Raw genomic sequence first — 18,382 nt, forward strand, 5'->3', positions numbered from 1 at the left:
AGGGTGAGGTTTAGTATCCTCTCCGCCATCTTGCCTCTGTACTTCTTCATTATCGCAGAGATATTATCAGCAGAGGATCCTTTATTGTAGGAATCTGAATGGAAAACATGATGAGATGATAAAAACAACATAAACTTCATAATAAACATTACGGAGAAACGTTTACATACTAACCGGCATGTTACCCCTCTATCCAGGTTTCTGCCTCTAGGTGGCGCCGCACTTGCACTGTGGACAGCACTGGGGGGGGCGCAGGCGCAGTCCTGTGTAACAGTGTGGCTGGGACTTGTGGTGCCTCCCACCAGGGAATCTATGTCTCTCTGCAGAGCGCTGGGATCACTTGTTCTCCACACGTCCTGCTTCACCTTAAGAACCTCTTCTGGCTTCAGGTATAAACAGATAAGTGCCCCCTACCTCAGTATGCTACCATCACAGTGAATTCCTCCACAGTACCCTCCACACACACACGCACAGTATGACGGACACCACAAAATCCTTCATACTGTATAATTGCTTGCATACAGTATAGTTGCCCCATCACAATCCTGTGAACAGTTTAGTGGCCCCACGTTGCCTTCCATATAGTAAAATGCCCTCCAGGGGCGGACATATCACTAGTGCAACCTGTGCAGCTGCACACGGGCCCAGGAAATAAGGGGGTCACATCCACCTCCAAAGCAGCATGTAGCTTCTGTCAGAGAAACATTATTGGACTGCAAACGGCCAGTACAGTGGCCTCCAAAAATGTGGGCACCCCTGGTAAAAATTACTAATATTGTAAACAGATAAGCAAGTTGAAGATGAAATAATTTCTAAAAGGCAGAAAGTTAAAGATACGTATTTTACGTAAACAAGAAAATTTATTTTATTTTCATCTTTTACATTTTAAAATTTACAAGAAGGAAAAAATTGGCTGATGCAGAAGTTTGTGCACCGTTTGTCAAAGTTATCTACGCATACAAATTTCCAAGGTTTCAGACTTTAATTATTCTGTTAGTGTTATGGCTTGTTCACCATCATTGTTAGGAAAGGCCGGATGATGCAAGTTTTACAGCTGTATAACACCCCAACCTCCTCTAACCTTGTGCCAAAAAACAGCAGTCACGTGTTCTTCTAAGCAGCTGCCTAGCACTCTGAAAATAGTGGAGGCCCACAAAAGCAGGAAAAGGCTATAAGAAAACAACAAATCATTTTCAAGTTCAGTAACGTGTGCGCAAGTTCCAGAAACCGATGCAAAATGTTTAATATCTTTAAACATTGATGTAAGGACTGGGGATGGAGCAGGTGGGATGGCGAGTGTGCTGGCAACCAAGCCGGGGAGGAGGGTCAAGACAGTGCGAGGATGGATGTTAGAGCGTTACAGTAACACCCCCACCTTTTGCAGGAATCTCTTAAGGAGAAGAGGGACAAAATATTCTGATTGGAGCCCAATGATCTCTCCTCAGGACCAAATCCCTTCCAGTCCACTAAGAGGAGGGAGGGTTTTACCTTGAACCCATTCTAGAATCCCGGAAGTAGCGGCTCAGGACAGGTTTGAGGGGTTACACATGGAACGAGTAGGGAATACGCAAGGAGGCCGGAAGCTTTAGCTTGTAGAACACATCATTGATGAGCTGGAGCACCTCGAAGGAACCGATAAGGCAGGGACCTACCTTGTAGGACAGCAACTTGAGGCGGACATATCTGGAAGGGAGCCGTACCTTGTCTCCAAACTGGAACAAAGGTGGGAGTCTAGGCGTCTCTTATCTGCATGCCTCGTCATTCGGATGGATGATTTCTCCAGGGACAACTTGGTCTCTGCCCTCATTTCAAAGAAAATCGTGACGGGAGCTTCGGCTGCAGGGCTGGTGGGGGTAATCGCCACAGGGAATGGAACGGAGAGTTAATGGAGTACTCACGTGAGGTTTTGTTAAGAGCAGATGAGGGACAGGCCAAGACAAATTCCACTACATCTTTAGGCAGCATTGGCCACCAGTAATGCAAGATCAGCAAAGTGGTCTTCTTTTGTTCGGCGTGACCGGCCAGCTTAGAGGAAAAACCCCATTGCAACACACCCATCTGCCTTAGCAATTAATGTATTTTCGGGTGGGAACTCAAGACACACTTACTGGAGCCACCGAAAACATCTTAGAGGGGTCAATATGTTGGATGTCGTCTAGGTATATCACCATGCATGAGTAGAGCAGATCCTGAAATATATAGTTTACGAATTCCTGGAAGACCCCCGGAGCATTGCTGAGCCCGAATTGCATTACCCGATACTCAGTGACCGTTATGGGCATTAAAAGCAATCTTCCATTCGTCACCCGACCTTGGAGAAGATCCTGGAATCACAGATACAATCAAACAATTCCAGTATTTATTCTTGACAGTGATTTCGTTAAGATCTCTATAATCAATACATGGCCGAAGGGAACCATCCTTTTTCTTGACAAAGAAGAATCCGGTTCTGGCCGGTGAGAAGGCCTTTTGGATGAATCCTCTAGCCAGGATTTCCTTGATGTATTCAGACATGGCTTGGGTCTCTGCCTGAGACACAGGGTAGATACGGCCGTGGAGAGAAGTGGAACCACTAAGGAGGTAGATAGGCCACGGGATTGCCCTATGTGGTGGCACAGTCTCAGCCTCCTTGTCGAAAACATCTGCGTAGGATCAGTAGGCAGATGGCAGACCCAAAAAATTTGAAGGCCTCACAAGTTGAACTGAAAAGAGACATTCTTCGAGACAGGAGTGACCCCCACCTGAGCACATCTCCGGATCTCCATTCTAAAACCGTTTCATGCTTCCGAAGCCACGGCAGACCCAATAACAGTAAATGCAACATTCTTGGTAGCAAGTAGAAAGCGATTCTCTCCATGTGCAGCATTCCCACCTGAAGGTCAACTTGCTCTTTGATGAAATGGATAGCCTCGGACAAGGGCTTCCCATCCATGGATGACACTACAAAGGGGGCTTGAAGCTGATGGACATAAATCTGATACTGATCCACAATGGCCTGCTGTACACAGTTCCCAGTGGAACAATAGTCCAGTAAGGCCAATTCTGTGAATCGGGTTTTGCTACTAGCTTCGGACACGGATACATACATATTATATATATATATATATATATATATATATATATATATATATATATATATATATATATATATATATATATATATATATATATATATATATATATACACACATATACATATACATATACATATACATATATATATATATATATATATATATATATATTAGTGATGGAAAGAATTTGTTCTCACCTAGGGTAGCATCTCCTACTGACCCTCAGCTTGGCAGTTTACAGACACTCAGGTGAGCAGGACATTCTCAGTAGAAGCAAACCCCTCACCAGTGCGACGGATCTCTCGGCGGAGCTCTGCTGAAAGCTCTTGATCAACTTCCATGGGCTCGGGAGGAGTCTCAGAGATTGTGGGTTGCGACATGATGGGTTTCTGGAATGAAGAAACCGGGCACAACAACCTCTTCTCTTGGTTTCCTCTCTGGATCATTCTTGAAACCTGAGATCAATGCGGATAGCCAGCAAAACTAGGCCGTCCAGAGAAGAAGGCGCATCTCGACCAGCCAGCTTGTCCTTAATCCTACAGGACAATCCTTGCAAAAATGTAGCCACCAGTGCTTCATTATTCTAGCCCAGTTTGGAAGAGAGTGCGAACGGCATACTGGCACCCAGAACAAGCAGTTCTGTTTGCATATCTAGAATCCTTGCCTAACAGTCTCAGCATATAGTAGCACACAAACAGATTTTTTTTACTCTGAAGCCAGGTGTATGTGTGAAGCCCTGGCCGGGCCAGGTAGTCACAGATAGGGGACTGGTGTAATATGAAGCCCTAACAAGGTGACAGCAGCCAACCATTTAAACCCTAGTCACCCCCCTCAGTGCTTGATTGGCACACCAGGGGGCAGAGCCAGGCAGTTGGACACGCCCACTGAGGAGTCAGGATGGCCTGAGGCGGGAAAAGAAGAGAGTAGATCAGTTTGAGAGTTCAGTGGAGGTGGTCAGGCCTGTGTTACAGGCCTGTAGCAGACTGACAGGTGCCAGGGTAGGAGCCCGGGTACCTTTGGCTAGGAGGCAGACGGAGGCCTCTGTTTGCAGGAGCCGGGAAGATGGCTTGGTGGAACAGTGGTGGACCGGGACAGGGTAGTGGCTCGCCGGTACTGACCCAGGGAACCGACTCGAAAACCGGAGCACAAAGGGGGGTACTCAGAACCTGAAGCTAGGTCCAAAAGCTACTGGGGACTAGCTAATTAACTGATTGCGGCCAGGACTATAGGTCCTGTCCCACCCAAAGTCCCAACTGAAGGCAACAGCCCAACGAGGTGGATAGAAAGCCACCACCACGGCAGAGAGATCCCATGGGCCAGCGTCTGCGGGCAAAGGGCTCCTCAGGGAACCACAAGCCGGGGAGCGGACTCCTGAAGTTGCAAGCGCAGGTAGTCCACCATCACAAAACAGGTGCAAGAGAAAGGCAGAGACCACCAACTGGGTTGGGGACCAGACTGCAGCCGGCTGCGGGCACTGACCACCATCACCTTGGTTTACCAGAGACTCGTGTGTTTACTAATAGTGAGTACATCAGTGCCCTCCGGCCGCCCATCTCCCTGCACCGCCCAACTCCCCCCAACAGGTCCCGGGGCCATCATCCCTACCCACGGAGGGGTTAACAACTTGCTGCGCAACATCTCCCCCGGGTGCCCCGTAACTGCAGCGGTGGTATCCACTTTCACCATATCCCGTGGATGGCGTCATGAACTTAAACACGGCTCTGGCCGTACACCTACGTCCCCACACCGCCAACCCCTTTTTGATCGGAGTCACCGTAGGACCCCCGAGTCCGGAGACCCTCGAGCCACCCACTGAAGGTCTTGATCCGAGCGGCTCGGCTGCCGAGCACGGGGCGGCACATATGCGTCCCAGCTTCAAAGATGTGTAGTGTGCATGACCGGAAGTGCAGTGACTTCTGACCATGCGCAGTGAGCCTACACCTGGCGTCGGACACGATCAATGCAGAGAGGTATGCGCAGTTTGTGTAGAGATGCAGATGACGCTGGACATTGTAAAGCATGATTATGATGCCTAGAAGAGGAGGGTGCTGTCATGATTCCTCCACAAAGTGAGACTGGGAGGCCATGAGGGATTTTATGCCTATTAAGGTATTATCATGGTTCCTCTTCGGGGATCGAACCGATGCTCTCTGGTTGTTGCTTTATTTCTTTGTTCAACACGGCCTGTTTTGTGTTGGTACAACTGATGAAGGATGTTGTCTTTATTTCTTATGTTTTGCCTTCTGGTTTCACTTCTATTCAGGAGGGTGCAATTTCTTGTTTGGTTTGCCCTATCACATTTTGGGAGAGGCCATTTATACTCACTACTCACATGCCTGAGTGCTGGTTATTTCTGGATGGAGGATTGTCTGGAGTCACAGCTCCTTGGTTCAAGGGGTTGTCTGGTCTAAAATGATAAGTTGTCAGTCACTCTTTGTGATTAACGTATGCATCCTCCCAGCGCGCACACTGTACACTGCAAAGATTCGCCAGCTTCTGTGCCGGGAACGCATGACACAATTGTACGGTATGCACTTTCCCGGCAAGAATCAGAGTAGTAGGCGTGGATCACTCAATACAAGTGTATTGAGCAAGGAAGTGACAACTAGGCGGCCATCCCTACTAGTTGATGCAATCCACTGCATACACTCTGAATGAGTGAGGCCGTGCCACTAGTCGGATTCTGGCAGGGAACATGCATATTGCACAATTGCAGTCACATGAACACCGTTCCTAACTCAGAAACTGGCGAATCCTCGCAGCGCACGACTGTGTTTGCGAGTTCCTAGCCCTGTGTACAACCCTCTGCCTGTGTGCACTTCATTTATGTTTATTGTTGTTTTCATGTTACACTTGGTTTCTAGCTTAAGGTACAGTTAAGGACACTCAGGATCAGCCGTTGATGAGGGGATGCCATTGTGTGATCTTAGGGCGTCAACCTCCGTTGTACTCTTGTTTTGGGACCTGTGGATTTCTGGTTTAACATCTTCCTTGGTTTGTCTATCCGTGTGAGATTGCTTAGATTCAGTTGTAACAGTTATCTGGGTGTGCTGAGCTGTGAATGAGTGAATGACACCACAGTCGTCCATTATGGGTTGTTCAGATGATCCATCTTCCCAGTGATTGCCCAGCTACTTAGCTGTGCAGTGTCTTCCAGAACTCCGCCAGTCATATATGCTGTTACAGTGGTTTGTTGGTCTGTCTTCTGTCTGTTCTGATCATTGTTATCTGACCCCAGAATGTTGCCTGACTATTTCCCTGTTTGCTCCCTGTACTCGACGTGATCTCCTGGTATTTTAAACCTGGACTGTTATTTGGCTATGCCTTGGTTTACTCCCCAAATCCACGACGTGCTCTTTTGGTACCTGACCCCAAATTATCTGTCTACCCTATCATCAGACCTGTCCGTGAGTAGTGACTAGTCACAACTGCTACTAATTTCATATGGTTGAAGAGGTCTCGCATGGGCTTCTGCAGGTTTGGAAAACTCTGATGGGTATCAAGGATCATTGGATTGGAGAGAAACTCCATCAGTCATTAATGATGGTATTCAGGGATCGCGGAAGTTGCTGCTCCTTCATTGACTGGCGCGGCAGGTGTGGAGGCAGGCGAAGAAGGTCCTGAAATTCTCTGATGTTATAGCTGAAATGCCCGTGGCAAAATGTGTATTTCCCCACGCTATCGGATAACCCGTCTTCCACATTCTGGAGTGCGCATGGTGTTTTCTATCTCTGTGAGATCTATGAGGAAAATGTATTGTTGTCCTTTGACCAGATCTAATCCAAGTTTAATATTGCTAGATGTCAATTAAACAGAACAAAATGATCCAAATCTATATAATGCACCAGGCATACCTTACCCCACTGAGATTGCTTAAGAAGCTACGCCGAGAGACATCAAAGTGTTCGCGGTGCTATGGGGAGGACGGAGACTTCATCCACATGATCTAGGGCTGCCTGGTAATTGCTGCCTTTTGGTGTGTATCTTCCTCTCCTCCCTGGCCTCCTTCCCTATACCTCTTGATTCATTATTCTGCCTGTTTGGAGTCTAAAGGCTGCTTTACATGCTGCGACATCGTTAGGGATGTCGCTAGCAATCGCACCTGCCCCCGTCATGTGTGCGTCATGGGCAAATCACTGCCCGTGGCGAACAATATCGCTAGGACGCGTCAAATGGACTTACCTTCCTAGCGATGTCGCTGGGGCCGGCAAACAACCTCTTTTTTAAGGGGGCGATTTGTGCGGCGTCACAGTGACGTCAATCAGCGGGCCACTAATAGAAGCGGAAGGGCGGCGAGTAGCCGCATTCACGTCACTCCCACCTCATTGCCGGAGGACGCAGGAACGCTGTTGTTCGTCGTTCTTGGGGTGTCACACGTAGTGATGTGTGCTACCTCAAGAACGACGAACAACCTGCATCCAGCACGAGCAACGCCATTTGGAAAATGAACGACGTGTTAATAATCAACGATTTGATAAGTATTTCTGATCGTTAGCGGTTGCTCGTAGGTGTCGCACGCAACGACGCCGCTAACGAGGTCGGATGTGCATTACGAATTCCGTGACCCCAACGACATCTTGTTAGATACGTCGTTGCGTGTAAAGCGGCCTTTAGACGAGGGAACTTGGTCTCATCACCACAAAATCTTTCTCCGGGAGTCGCTTTATATGGCCAGGAAACTCACTGCCTTACGATGAATGGGCAGTTTTTTCCCGGCGGTGCATGCATAAGTGATACTAGTAAATGCAATGCTCCCCTATGAACGGACTGTATATCAAAATAGGGGTTGTCCTGAGAAATATAACAAGGTCTGGGAGATGTGGCATTCCTCTCCTTTGACGTTGCCCAAATGTTGAATGCTCCTTAGCTGGCGCCTATGGCAGAAATGGTCACTGTGACACTTTATGTTTTCTTCTTTAGTTCTCTGTGTCTTGTTAAGGTGAATCTGCTCCCCAGGTACCTGGAATATGTGTTTTCTTTGTACGGAACTCTTACGGTTTTGCAAGTATGCATTGTACATGTCCTTATTTGTTCCTGGTTGAATTTTGGTACTTAAACGAATTTAAAAAAAAAAAAAAAAAAAAAAAGATGGTTTTCAGGATCTAAGGATTCCTGGTTATAGAATCCAATTGTTATGTTGTCGACTTCAAATTTTAAAATTTTCCCCATTCTTAGAGACTGCAAACTGATATAGATATAATTAAAGTCCCAAGGGTAGTAGGTCACAAATAAGTCACAAATAATAAAATATATCTAAATGGGGAAAATTTTAAAATTTGAAGTTGACAACATTCACAGATATTTTATTAAGTGGGGACTGTGGAGGTGGCCTGAGCTATAGCTTGTTTGTTCAAACGTAATAAGAATATCTGTGTATATAAATAATCAAAATGTAGATGTAGTTGCATAATTATCTGTCTGTCTAGACCCATAATATAATTCTAAGCTGTATAAGTCATGAAGAAGTTAACCAAAGATAATGAAGCCAGAATGTGAAGCTGCAAAAGTGTTATCAGTAATGTTGACACAGAAAGAATGTATAGAAACAAACTGCGCTGTGAGAAATTAAGGAGTAAAAGTACTCCCTGTTTAGCTTCAAGGTTAGAGATGCAAACTGTATAATTGGATCTATCTAATACACGGGTCAGTTGATGACGCTGGCTCAAGGAGAACATGTCTGTGTCCATTGTCTTATGCATTGGTATATCAGCACTGGTATACAGCTAATACGGCACCGTCTCTGTTATCCCAAAGGAAGACTCCATTAGCAGTCTTCACCCAAATTCCTCCCTTGACATTAGGACAAGCCAGACTGTCATCCTCTGATCTCTATGGCCTTTACTCTGAAGATTGGGATTGAGGATAAAGCCCCGACCTTCACCGCTTTTGGGTTTCCAGAGGGAAAAATACCTTCTCTTTCGTTTGACTTAAAAAAAACTTTTCTTGTCAAAATAATGTATTAACTTTATTATATGGGTTATACCCTATAGGTGGCTATTTTCTATTTTTGTAAAAATATAAAGGTTATATTTTTTATTCCTGTGCACATTCATTTTTTTTTATATATATATATGAAAATAGTTATTTATTAGGTTTTTGGGTCTCATGGGTGAGAGAGAAAGTCCCCTCCATTATCTAACCACCTAATGTCCTTGGTTGCTATTAAACGTAGCATCTTAGGGGGTAAAGTCGGGGATCAGTTATCTCCAATTCCAATCATTATGGCAGGAGCCCGGCTGTCAGGCACTGTTATTTGGGTTTATGTCTCCATGTTCTGTATTCTGTTACCAAACACTAACATGAGTGTAATAGGAGACAATGGTACCTTAGTCCCAAATTGGACAAATAGTTTTTCTTCATCAGAACTGACAGCGGATGATGAAGAAATCGTCCGCAGTCACATGATTATAATTCACCCCCAGCTGTGTATTATCATCCATATTATATATCCACAACCTGTGACATCACATATAACAGTATCACATTATTATCAATCAATATTAGTCCTGTCTATTACCTGGTGATGTGCGGGGCTGGGGCTCCTCCATCATCACCTCCTTGTACTGGTCCTTGTGTCCTTCTAGATACTCCCACTCCTCCATGGAGAGATAGACGGTGACGTCCTGACACCTTATAGGAACCTGACAACACAATGATACCATCATCACCCAGAATCCTCCAGTGCCGTCCTGTATAATGTCCCAGCATTCCCAGCAGTGTCACCTCTCCAGTCAGCAGCTCCAGCATCTTGTTGGTGAGTTCTAGGATCTTCTGGTCATTGATGTCCTCATGTATCCGGGGGTGAGGTGGAGGCCCCGGGATTGGGCTCAGGGTTCCTCCCCGTCCTTCAGACACAGGGGCCTGACAGCGATCACTAGAGGTCTTCACTACTGTGTAATCCTGAGTGTGGAGACATTAATATTATCACCACAGACATTTCCAGAGTCCATCACCTCCCCGGTCATATCCTCTGTTATTCCCATAGATAATGATGTAATGTGATGACATCAGAACCTCTCACCTCCCCGGTCATATCCTCTGTTATCCCATAGATAATGATGTAATGTGATTGACATCAGAGCCTCTCACCTCCTCGATCATATCCTCTGTTATTCCCATAGATAATGATGTAATGTGATGACATCAGAGCCTCTCACCTCCCCGGTCATATCCTATGTTATTCCCATAGATAATGATGTAATGTGGTGACATCAGAGCCTCTCACCTCCCCGGTCATATCCTCTGTTATTCCCATAGATAATGATGTAATGTGGTGACATCAGAGCCTCTCACCTCCCCGGTCATATCCTCTGTTATTCCCATAGATAATGATGTAATGTGATGACATCAGAGCCTCTCACCTTCCCGGTCATATCCTCTGCTATTCCCATAGATAATGATGTAATGTGATGACATCAGAACCTCTCACCCCCCCGGTCATATCCTCTGCTATTCCCATAGATAATGATGTAATGTGATGACATCAGAACCTCTCACCCCCCCGGTCATATCCTCTGTTACTCCCATAGATAATGATGTAATGTGATGACATCAGAACCTCTCACCTCCCCGGTCATATCCTCTGCTATTCCCATAGATAATGATGTAATGTGATGACATCAGAACCTCTCACCTCCCCGGTCATATCGTCTGTTATTCCCATAGATAATGATGTAATGTGATGACATCAGAACCTCTCACCTCCCCGGTCATATCCTCTGTTATCCCCATAGATAATGATGTAATGTGATGACATCAGAACCTCTCACCTCCCCGGTCATATCCTCTGTTATCCCCATAGATAATGATGTAATGTGATGACATCAGAGCCTCTCACCTCTCCAGTAAGATGGAAGATGATCTCCAACGTGAGATTTAATATCTTCTCCAACATCTTGTCTCTGTTCTTATTCAACCTTCATGGGGGAATCAGGAAAATTCTCTTATATTGAATGTTGTAACCTGAACGAAAAGAAAAAGAAACGACAAGAGAAATTCATAGTGAAGCATAAAATAAGGATAAAATAAGGGCAGAATATTGGTCCTTCCTTTCCTTATCCCATATACGTTTCCTGATGAAGCACAGGTGAAACCCATGTTGGGGATGACAAGCACGGATGAAGACGTCACCAGAGGAGATACTTTGATGAATATAATGTAGTGTGGGCTTAGTTGGATTTTGCGATACTTTTCTTTACAGAAGAGACCCAGTTCTGTCTGGTTCCTGTCATATTATTGTTTTGTCTACTCTTACGGTCTAGCCGCCATTTCAATCACCGATTTCCAGTGCCGTTTCTCTGTATATTGGTACTTAGCGGTCTAGCGGCCGTTGAACCGTTTTTTTCTGTTGGATGTGTTTTACCCATAAAGCTGCTTAACAGAAGTTTATTTTACTCATTACTCGAAGCTTCTGGCTTCATTTTAGATTGAGCTTCAAAGTGGTGAAGCCACTATTACACTATATATCTATGGACAGATTGTGGTTGGTATTATACTCTGACATCTTAGGAGGGTCTCTGTCGCTACATTATGCTGGTCTCAGATGGGGGACCAAATACCTGCTGACAAATTCCCTTTTAATTTGCATTTTATTGCATGAAATAAGTATTTGGTACAATAGAAAAACAGAATTTAAAATTTGGTAGAAACCTTTGTTTGCAGTTACAGTGGTCGGACGGTCCCTGTAGCTCTTGGCCAGGTTTGTACACACAGCAGCAGGGATTTTGGCCGACTCCTCCATACAGATCTTCTCCAGATCTTTCAGGTCACTCCTCCATACAGATCTTCTCCAGATCTTTCAGGTCACTCCTCCATACAGATCTTCTCCAGATCTTTCAGGTCACTCCTCCATACAGATCTTCTCCAGCTCTTTCAGGTCACTCCTCCATGCAGATCTTCTCCAGCTCTTTCAGGTCACTCCTCCATGCAGATCTTCTCCAGCTCTTTCAGGTCACTCCTCCATGCAGATCTTCTCCAGCTCTTTCAGGTCACTCCTCCATGCAGATCTTCTCCAGATCTTTCAGGTCACTCCTCCATGCAGATCTTCTCCAGATCTTTCAGGTCACTCCTCCATGCAGATCTTCTCCAGATCTTTCAGGTCACTCCTCCATGCAGATCTTCTCCAGATCTTTCAGGTCACTCCTCCATGCAGATCTTCTCCAGATCTTTCAGGTCACTCCTCCATGCAGATCTTCTCCAGATCTTTCAGGTCACTCCTCCATGCAGATCTTCTCCAGATCTTTCAGGTCACTCCTCCATGCAGATCTTCTCCAGATCTTTCAGGTCACTCCTCCATGCAGATCTTCTCCAGATCTTTCACGTCACTCCTCCATGCAGATCTTCTCCAGATCTTTCAGGTCACTCCTCCATGCAGATCTTCTCCAGATCTTTAAGGTCACTACTCCATACAGATCTTCTCCAGATCTTTCAGGTCACTCCTCCATGCAGATCTTCTCCAGATCTTTCAGGTCACTCCTCCATGCAGATCTTCTCCAGATCTCACGTCACTCCTCCATACAGATCTTTCAGGTCACTCCTCCATACAGATCTTTCAGGTCACTCCTCCATACAGATCTTTCAGGTCACTCCTCCATACAGATCTTTCAGGTCACTCCTCCATACAGATCTTTCAGGTCACTCCTCCATACAGATCTTTCAGGTCACTCCTCCATACAGATCTTTCAGGTCACTCCTCCATACAGATCTTTCAGGTCACTCCTCCATACAGATCTTTCAGGTCACTCCTCCATACAGATCTTTCAGGTCACTCCTCCATACAGATCTTTCAGGTCACTCCTCCATACAGATCTTTCAGGTCACTCCTCCATACAGATCTTCTCCAGATCTTTCAGGTCACTCCTCCATACAGATCTTCTCCAGATCTTTCAGGTCACTCCTCCATACAGATCTTCTCCAGATCTTTCAGGTCACTCCTCCATACAGATCTTCTCCAGGTGTTTCAGGTCACTCCTCCATACAGATCTTCTCCAGGTGTTTCAGGTCACTCCTCCATATAGATCTTCTCCAGATCTTTCAGGTCACTCCTCCATGCAGATCTTCTCCAGATCTTTCAGGTCACTCCTCCATGCAGATCTTCTCCAGATCTTTCAGGTCACTCCTCCATGCAGATCTTCTCCAGATCTTTCAGGTCACTCCTCCATGCAGATCTTCTCCAGATCTTTCAGGTCACTCCTCCATGCAGATCTTCTCCAGATCTTTCAGGTCACTCCTCCATGCAGATCTTCTCCAGATCTTTCAGGTCACTCCTCCATGCAGATCTTCTCCAGATCTTTCAGGTCACTCCTCCATGCAGATCTACTCCAGATCTTTCAGGTCACTCCTCCATGCAGATCTTCTCCAGATCTTTCAGGTCACTCCTCCATGCAGATCTTCTCCAGATCTTTCAGGTCACTCCTCCATACAGATCTTTCAGGTCACTCCTCCATACAGATCTTTCAGGTCACTCCTCCATACAGATCTTTCAGGTCACTCCTCCATACAGATCTTTCAGGTCACTCCTCCATACAGATCTTTCAGGTCACTCCTCCATACAGATCTTTCAGGTCACTCCTCCATACAGATCTTCTCCAGATCTTTCAGGTCACTCCTCCATACAGATCTTCTCCAGATCTTTCAGGTCACTCCTCCATACAGATCTTCTCCAGATTTTTCAGGTCACTCCTCCATACAGATCTTCTCCAGATTTTTCAGGTCACTCCTCCATACAGATCTTTCAGGTCCCTCCTCCATACAGATCTTTCAGGTCACTCCTCCATACAGATCTTTCAGGTCACTCCTCCATACAGATCTTCTCCAGATCTTTCAGGTCACTCCTCCATACAGATCTTCTCCAGATTTTTCAGGTCACTCTTCCATACAGATCTTCTCCAGATCTTTCAGGTCACTCCTCCATACAGATCTTCTCCAGATCTTTCAGGTCACTCCTCCATACAGATCTTCTCCGGATCTTTCAGGTCACTCCTCCATACAGATCTTCTCCGGATCTTTCAGGTCACTCCTCCATACAGATCTTCTCCATATCTTTCAGGTCACTCCTCCATACAGATCTTCTCCAGGTGTTTCAGGTCACTCCTCCATACAGATCTTCTCCAGGTGTTTCAGGTCACTCCTCCATACAGATCTTCTCCAGGTGTTTCAGGTAACTCCTCCATACAGATCTTCTCCAGGTGTTTCAGGTCACTCCTCCATACAGATCTTCTCCAGGTGTTTCAGGTCACTCCTCCATACAGATCTTCTCCAGATCTTTCAGGTTACTCCTCCATATATAATAAACAAACTAAAGGCATCAATGGACCCCATTGCATTGGTTCCGGGCAACAACTACACTAAGCATGCAAACAGAAAACAAACAAGTCTTTATATTTGCCCACATAACATCACATCTCCAATCAGAACTGATTGGAAAAAAGCACAGGTATCAAGGTATAGAAAGAATATGTTTTTATTAAATATCAAAAAAAGGTGCAAGGAGATGGAAAATACATGTAATACATATCTACATACTGTACATGATCACCAGTTTTTCTGTCCACCTATTCCGGCATGCACCGCAGCACTGTTAGTTGCGCAGGCGCAGTGACATACACGTTGCCGCAGCTTCCTGGCATGATCCACCGAACACACACACACACGTCCCAGGCGATACGGTCCCCGGCACTGAAGTCCCCAGCGCTGATCCGGCTTCCAGCTCCACCGTGGACTGAATATTCAGTGAGTATAATGAGCGGCGGTCAGGAGCGGGTGACAGGAGCCAAAGACATCATCACTGGAGAGAGGTAAATGAAGCCACGTGTTTTCCGGGGAGGGGGAGGGTAAGAGAGACAGAGAGAATACACACAGATGCCACACACACCCCCACACACACACACAGCCATATATACACAGACGCCACCTACACACAGTGTACAGCCATACACACACACACATACATACGCCACCTACACACAACCACCACCTACACACAGCGCAGCCACACACATATACACAGACGCCACCTACACACAACTATATACACACACACAGACACCTACACACAGCCATATGCACACATATACACAGACGTCATCTACACACAGCGTACAGCCATATACACACACATATATATATACAAACACCACCTACACACAGAGTACAGTCATATACATACACAGACACGAACACAGCGTACAGATATATATATATACACACACACCACCTTCACAGTGTACAGCCATATACACACACCTACACACAGCGTACAGCCATATACACACACCTACACACAGCGTACAGCCATACACATACGTACACAGCGTACAGCCATACACATACGTACACAGCGTACAGCCATATACACACATATACATACAGATTTGCCAGTTGCTGATGTAACCGTATCCCACAATGCACTGCGGCACTGTCAGATGCGCAGCCGAAGTTTGCGCCCACATCATAGCCACTGTAACCAGGGACAACAGTGCAGGCGGAACCAAAATTGTGGGCCAAGTACAATTTGGTTTCCAGTCTAACATTGTGCTACCCATACCACATCTAGGTATGATGAGGTGTTAGTGTTTTAAATTACACATTTGCGATGTCACAGAGCTGTAAGGAGGCGTGGCCGGGTATGTCCGCCCTTGCCTGACATCGCCATGACTTGAGCGATGTTGCGGCGAGCGACGAGACATAGCGGCACTGACGAGAGAGAAAGAAAAAAAATACGTACACATTATGTTTATCTAATATATAAAGCGGAGTGTATGCGTGTATGTATGTCCGCTAAAGGAAACCGCACCGTCACATTTACAATCACGAAATTTTGCACAGACACTCCATGTGACTCAGGGAATATCATAGACTATGTTTGGATGGGAAAATTTAACCCTGTGCTTTACAGTTACTCTCCAAATATCCTGCCTCCAATAAACTGAATGGAGGTGGGAGCTACAGGCTATTAATAGCAACTGTCAGTGGTTGCTATAGAAACAAAATAAACTGTTAGTATAAGAAGCTTATGTGTGAGGTAATAAGATGTCAGTGGGGAGACAGATAGAGAAAGACAAAGAGACAGACATAGGCACAGACAGAGAGAGGGAGACAGGAAAAGGGAGGACAGAGAGACGGGGAAAGAGGCAGACGGGGAAAGAGGCAGACGGGGAAAGAGGCAGACGGGGAAAGAGGCAGACGGGGAAAGAGGCAGACGGGGAAAGAGGCAGACGGGGAAAGAGGCAGACGGGGAAAGAGGCAGACGGGGAAAGAGGCAGACGGGGAAAGAGGCAGACGGGGAAAGAGGCAGACGGGGAAAGAGACAGACCTCAGACCTGCAAATGAGACAGACAGGGAAAGAGACTGACAGACAGATAGAGACAGACACAGAAAGAGACAGACACAAAGATAAAGAAATATGGGGAGATAAGGTATGCACACCAGTGACTATGTAAGGGGAATACATGGAATAGCAGAAACTGCTGTGTGAATACTGACATGAAAAATCCAATAGCTATATGCAAGAGTGAAAATGTGAAAAATGGAATCTGCATTACTGCCATGAATATATGAATAAAGAGAAATTTAGCTACTGAATTGATCAATGCAGAAGAGCCCCAACACTACGCCAAAGTATTTCTCTACGTTGGGGTCCCTAGCTTGTGTGTGTCCTCTCATGCAGTTAAAAAACTTACCGTGTATGGGACGCTGAGACCCAGGCTATATATGCGTATGATATGGATTGGCAATAGGTGTGTATGGGGAGGGTTCACAAACGAAAAAACTACTAACAAATAACGAATAACGTTTGGAACTCCAGATGGTGTTCCAAACGTTATTCGTTATTTACAAAGATAAAGAAAGACTGGTACAGACAAACAAGAGACACAGAGACAGAGACTGGGAGAGAGACAGTTACTATCCTGGCAACGCCGGGTGCTACAGCTAATCAGGACAAACGACAGAGGAGGGTGAAAGCTCCACACATCTCCCCAGATAGTGCAGCCATATAGAGCTCAGGTATGTTATCGCCACTCACCCAGATGGTGACCCCACAGCGCCCCCACCAGGGATGCTACTAATAGTCAAGTAGAGACCAAACATCATAGTACCTCACATTATAAGGGCAATACAACCATATCCAGCGCTTACCAAGTGGTTACCAAGCCCAGGGCAGGTGAGGGCAGGAAAGCCGCTACACGTGTCACCGCTTCCTCGGGGGACCGTGCACATAACGTGCCGGGTTACACGCCTGCTCACATCAAGACAAACCCGCATCACCCGGCGCCACACACGGCTCACAGGAGCCACAGGATCAGCAGCCGCGGCCACTCCAGTGCTTCCTGGTGTAGGGAGAACACGCCCTCTGACATCATCCTACCCAGAAGACACCATAAGGGGAACCAGGAAGTGAGCGCTGCAGACTCCATATCAGAAACTGGCAAATGTAAGGGCAAGAAGATAAAGCTCCTCAATGTATAAACTTCATTTACTACAAAGATGTTATAATGGCGATGTAAAAGCACATCCCCAAAATACATAAAATATACATGGAGCATGAAAAGTACAATGTACACAAAATTGTTAGATGCACAATATTCACACAATACAGCAAATTTACAGCGACAGTATACACCGGTATCCCAATAACAGTCAAAATGGGACATTTAATGCATAATGTGATCTTCACATGGAAAAGATTACTAAAATTAATCCACCGATGCCGCCACCTATCTGGGAAATCCCCTATTAGGCCCTGTGCGCATACTGAGGTTTTTGTGGCGGATTTTGCTGCAGAAAAGCTGCAGAATTTGTTCATAACCTTCCTGTCGTCCTTCTCCAGCAAAATCTATGATAAAATCAAAATACTGTGCTCATACTGCGGGTTTTTTTTCTCCAAGTTTTGCTACAGGATTTCTGCAGCAAAAAGAAGTAGCATGTCACTTAATTTCCGCAGGTACCTGCGTTTTTGCCATTAAATAATGGTTAAAAACCGCAGGCACCACCCCGCAGAAAAAGCGTGGCAAATCCGCACCAAAAACGCAACAAACCACGGCAAATCCGCATGTGGTGTTTGGTGTGGTTTTTTTGCCGCGGGTGCAGAATTCTGCCAGAGGGTGAGTAATTTTCTTAAGAAAATGCCATTTTCCATTGCGCACAGGGCCTAAAGGCCCCGTTACACGCAACGACGTATCTAACGATATATTGCCGGGGTCATGGATTCCGTGGCGCACATCCGGCATCATTAGCAACGTCGTTGCGTGTGACACCAACGAACAGCAGTTAATGATCAAAAATGCTCACCTTATCGTTGATCGTTGACA

At 45.9% G+C, this 18,382-nt stretch overlaps 2 protein-coding genes across 3 annotated transcripts in view; both read right to left on the reverse strand.

Annotated features, from left to right (window-relative positions):
* LOC142257123 (uncharacterized) overlaps nucleotides 1-18,382 on the reverse strand; it is an 89,972-nt gene that overhangs the window by 8,084 nt on the left and 63,506 nt on the right. The window lies entirely within an intron of this gene.
* On the reverse strand, nucleotides 41-17,412 carry LOC142257264 (gastrula zinc finger protein XlCGF66.1-like). The gene is made up of 6 exons (XM_075329434.1): nucleotides 17,211-17,412; nucleotides 10,912-11,036; nucleotides 9,798-9,974; nucleotides 9,592-9,715; nucleotides 186-383; nucleotides 41-94 (listed from the first exon to the last, which is right to left on the reverse strand). Exons 2-5 carry the CDS (start codon nucleotides 10,966-10,968, stop codon nucleotides 367-369), a joined length of 375 nt encoding a protein of 124 aa, XP_075185549.1. The 5' UTR covers nucleotides 10,969-11,036; nucleotides 17,211-17,412; the 3' UTR covers nucleotides 41-94; nucleotides 186-366.

The sequence above is a fragment of the Anomaloglossus baeobatrachus genome, chromosome 1, assembly GCF_048569485.1.
Source record: "Anomaloglossus baeobatrachus isolate aAnoBae1 chromosome 1, aAnoBae1.hap1, whole genome shotgun sequence".
NCBI classification, from domain to species: domain Eukaryota; kingdom Metazoa; phylum Chordata; class Amphibia; order Anura; family Aromobatidae; genus Anomaloglossus; species Anomaloglossus baeobatrachus.

Coding starts and splice junctions, on each gene's coding strand:
- LOC142257264 (XM_075329434.1), bottom strand. CDS start 10,968: ATGTTGGAGAAGATATTAAATCTCACGTTGGAGATCATCTTCCATCTT. Junction 9,975..10,911: donor TCTTCCATCTTACTGGAGAG/GTGAGAGGCTCT, acceptor CTCCACACTCAG/GATTACACAGTAGTGAAGAC. Junction 9,716..9,797: donor TGGAGCTGCTGACTGGAGAG/GTGACACTGCTG, acceptor TTGTGTTGTCAG/GTTCCTATAAGGTGTCAGGA.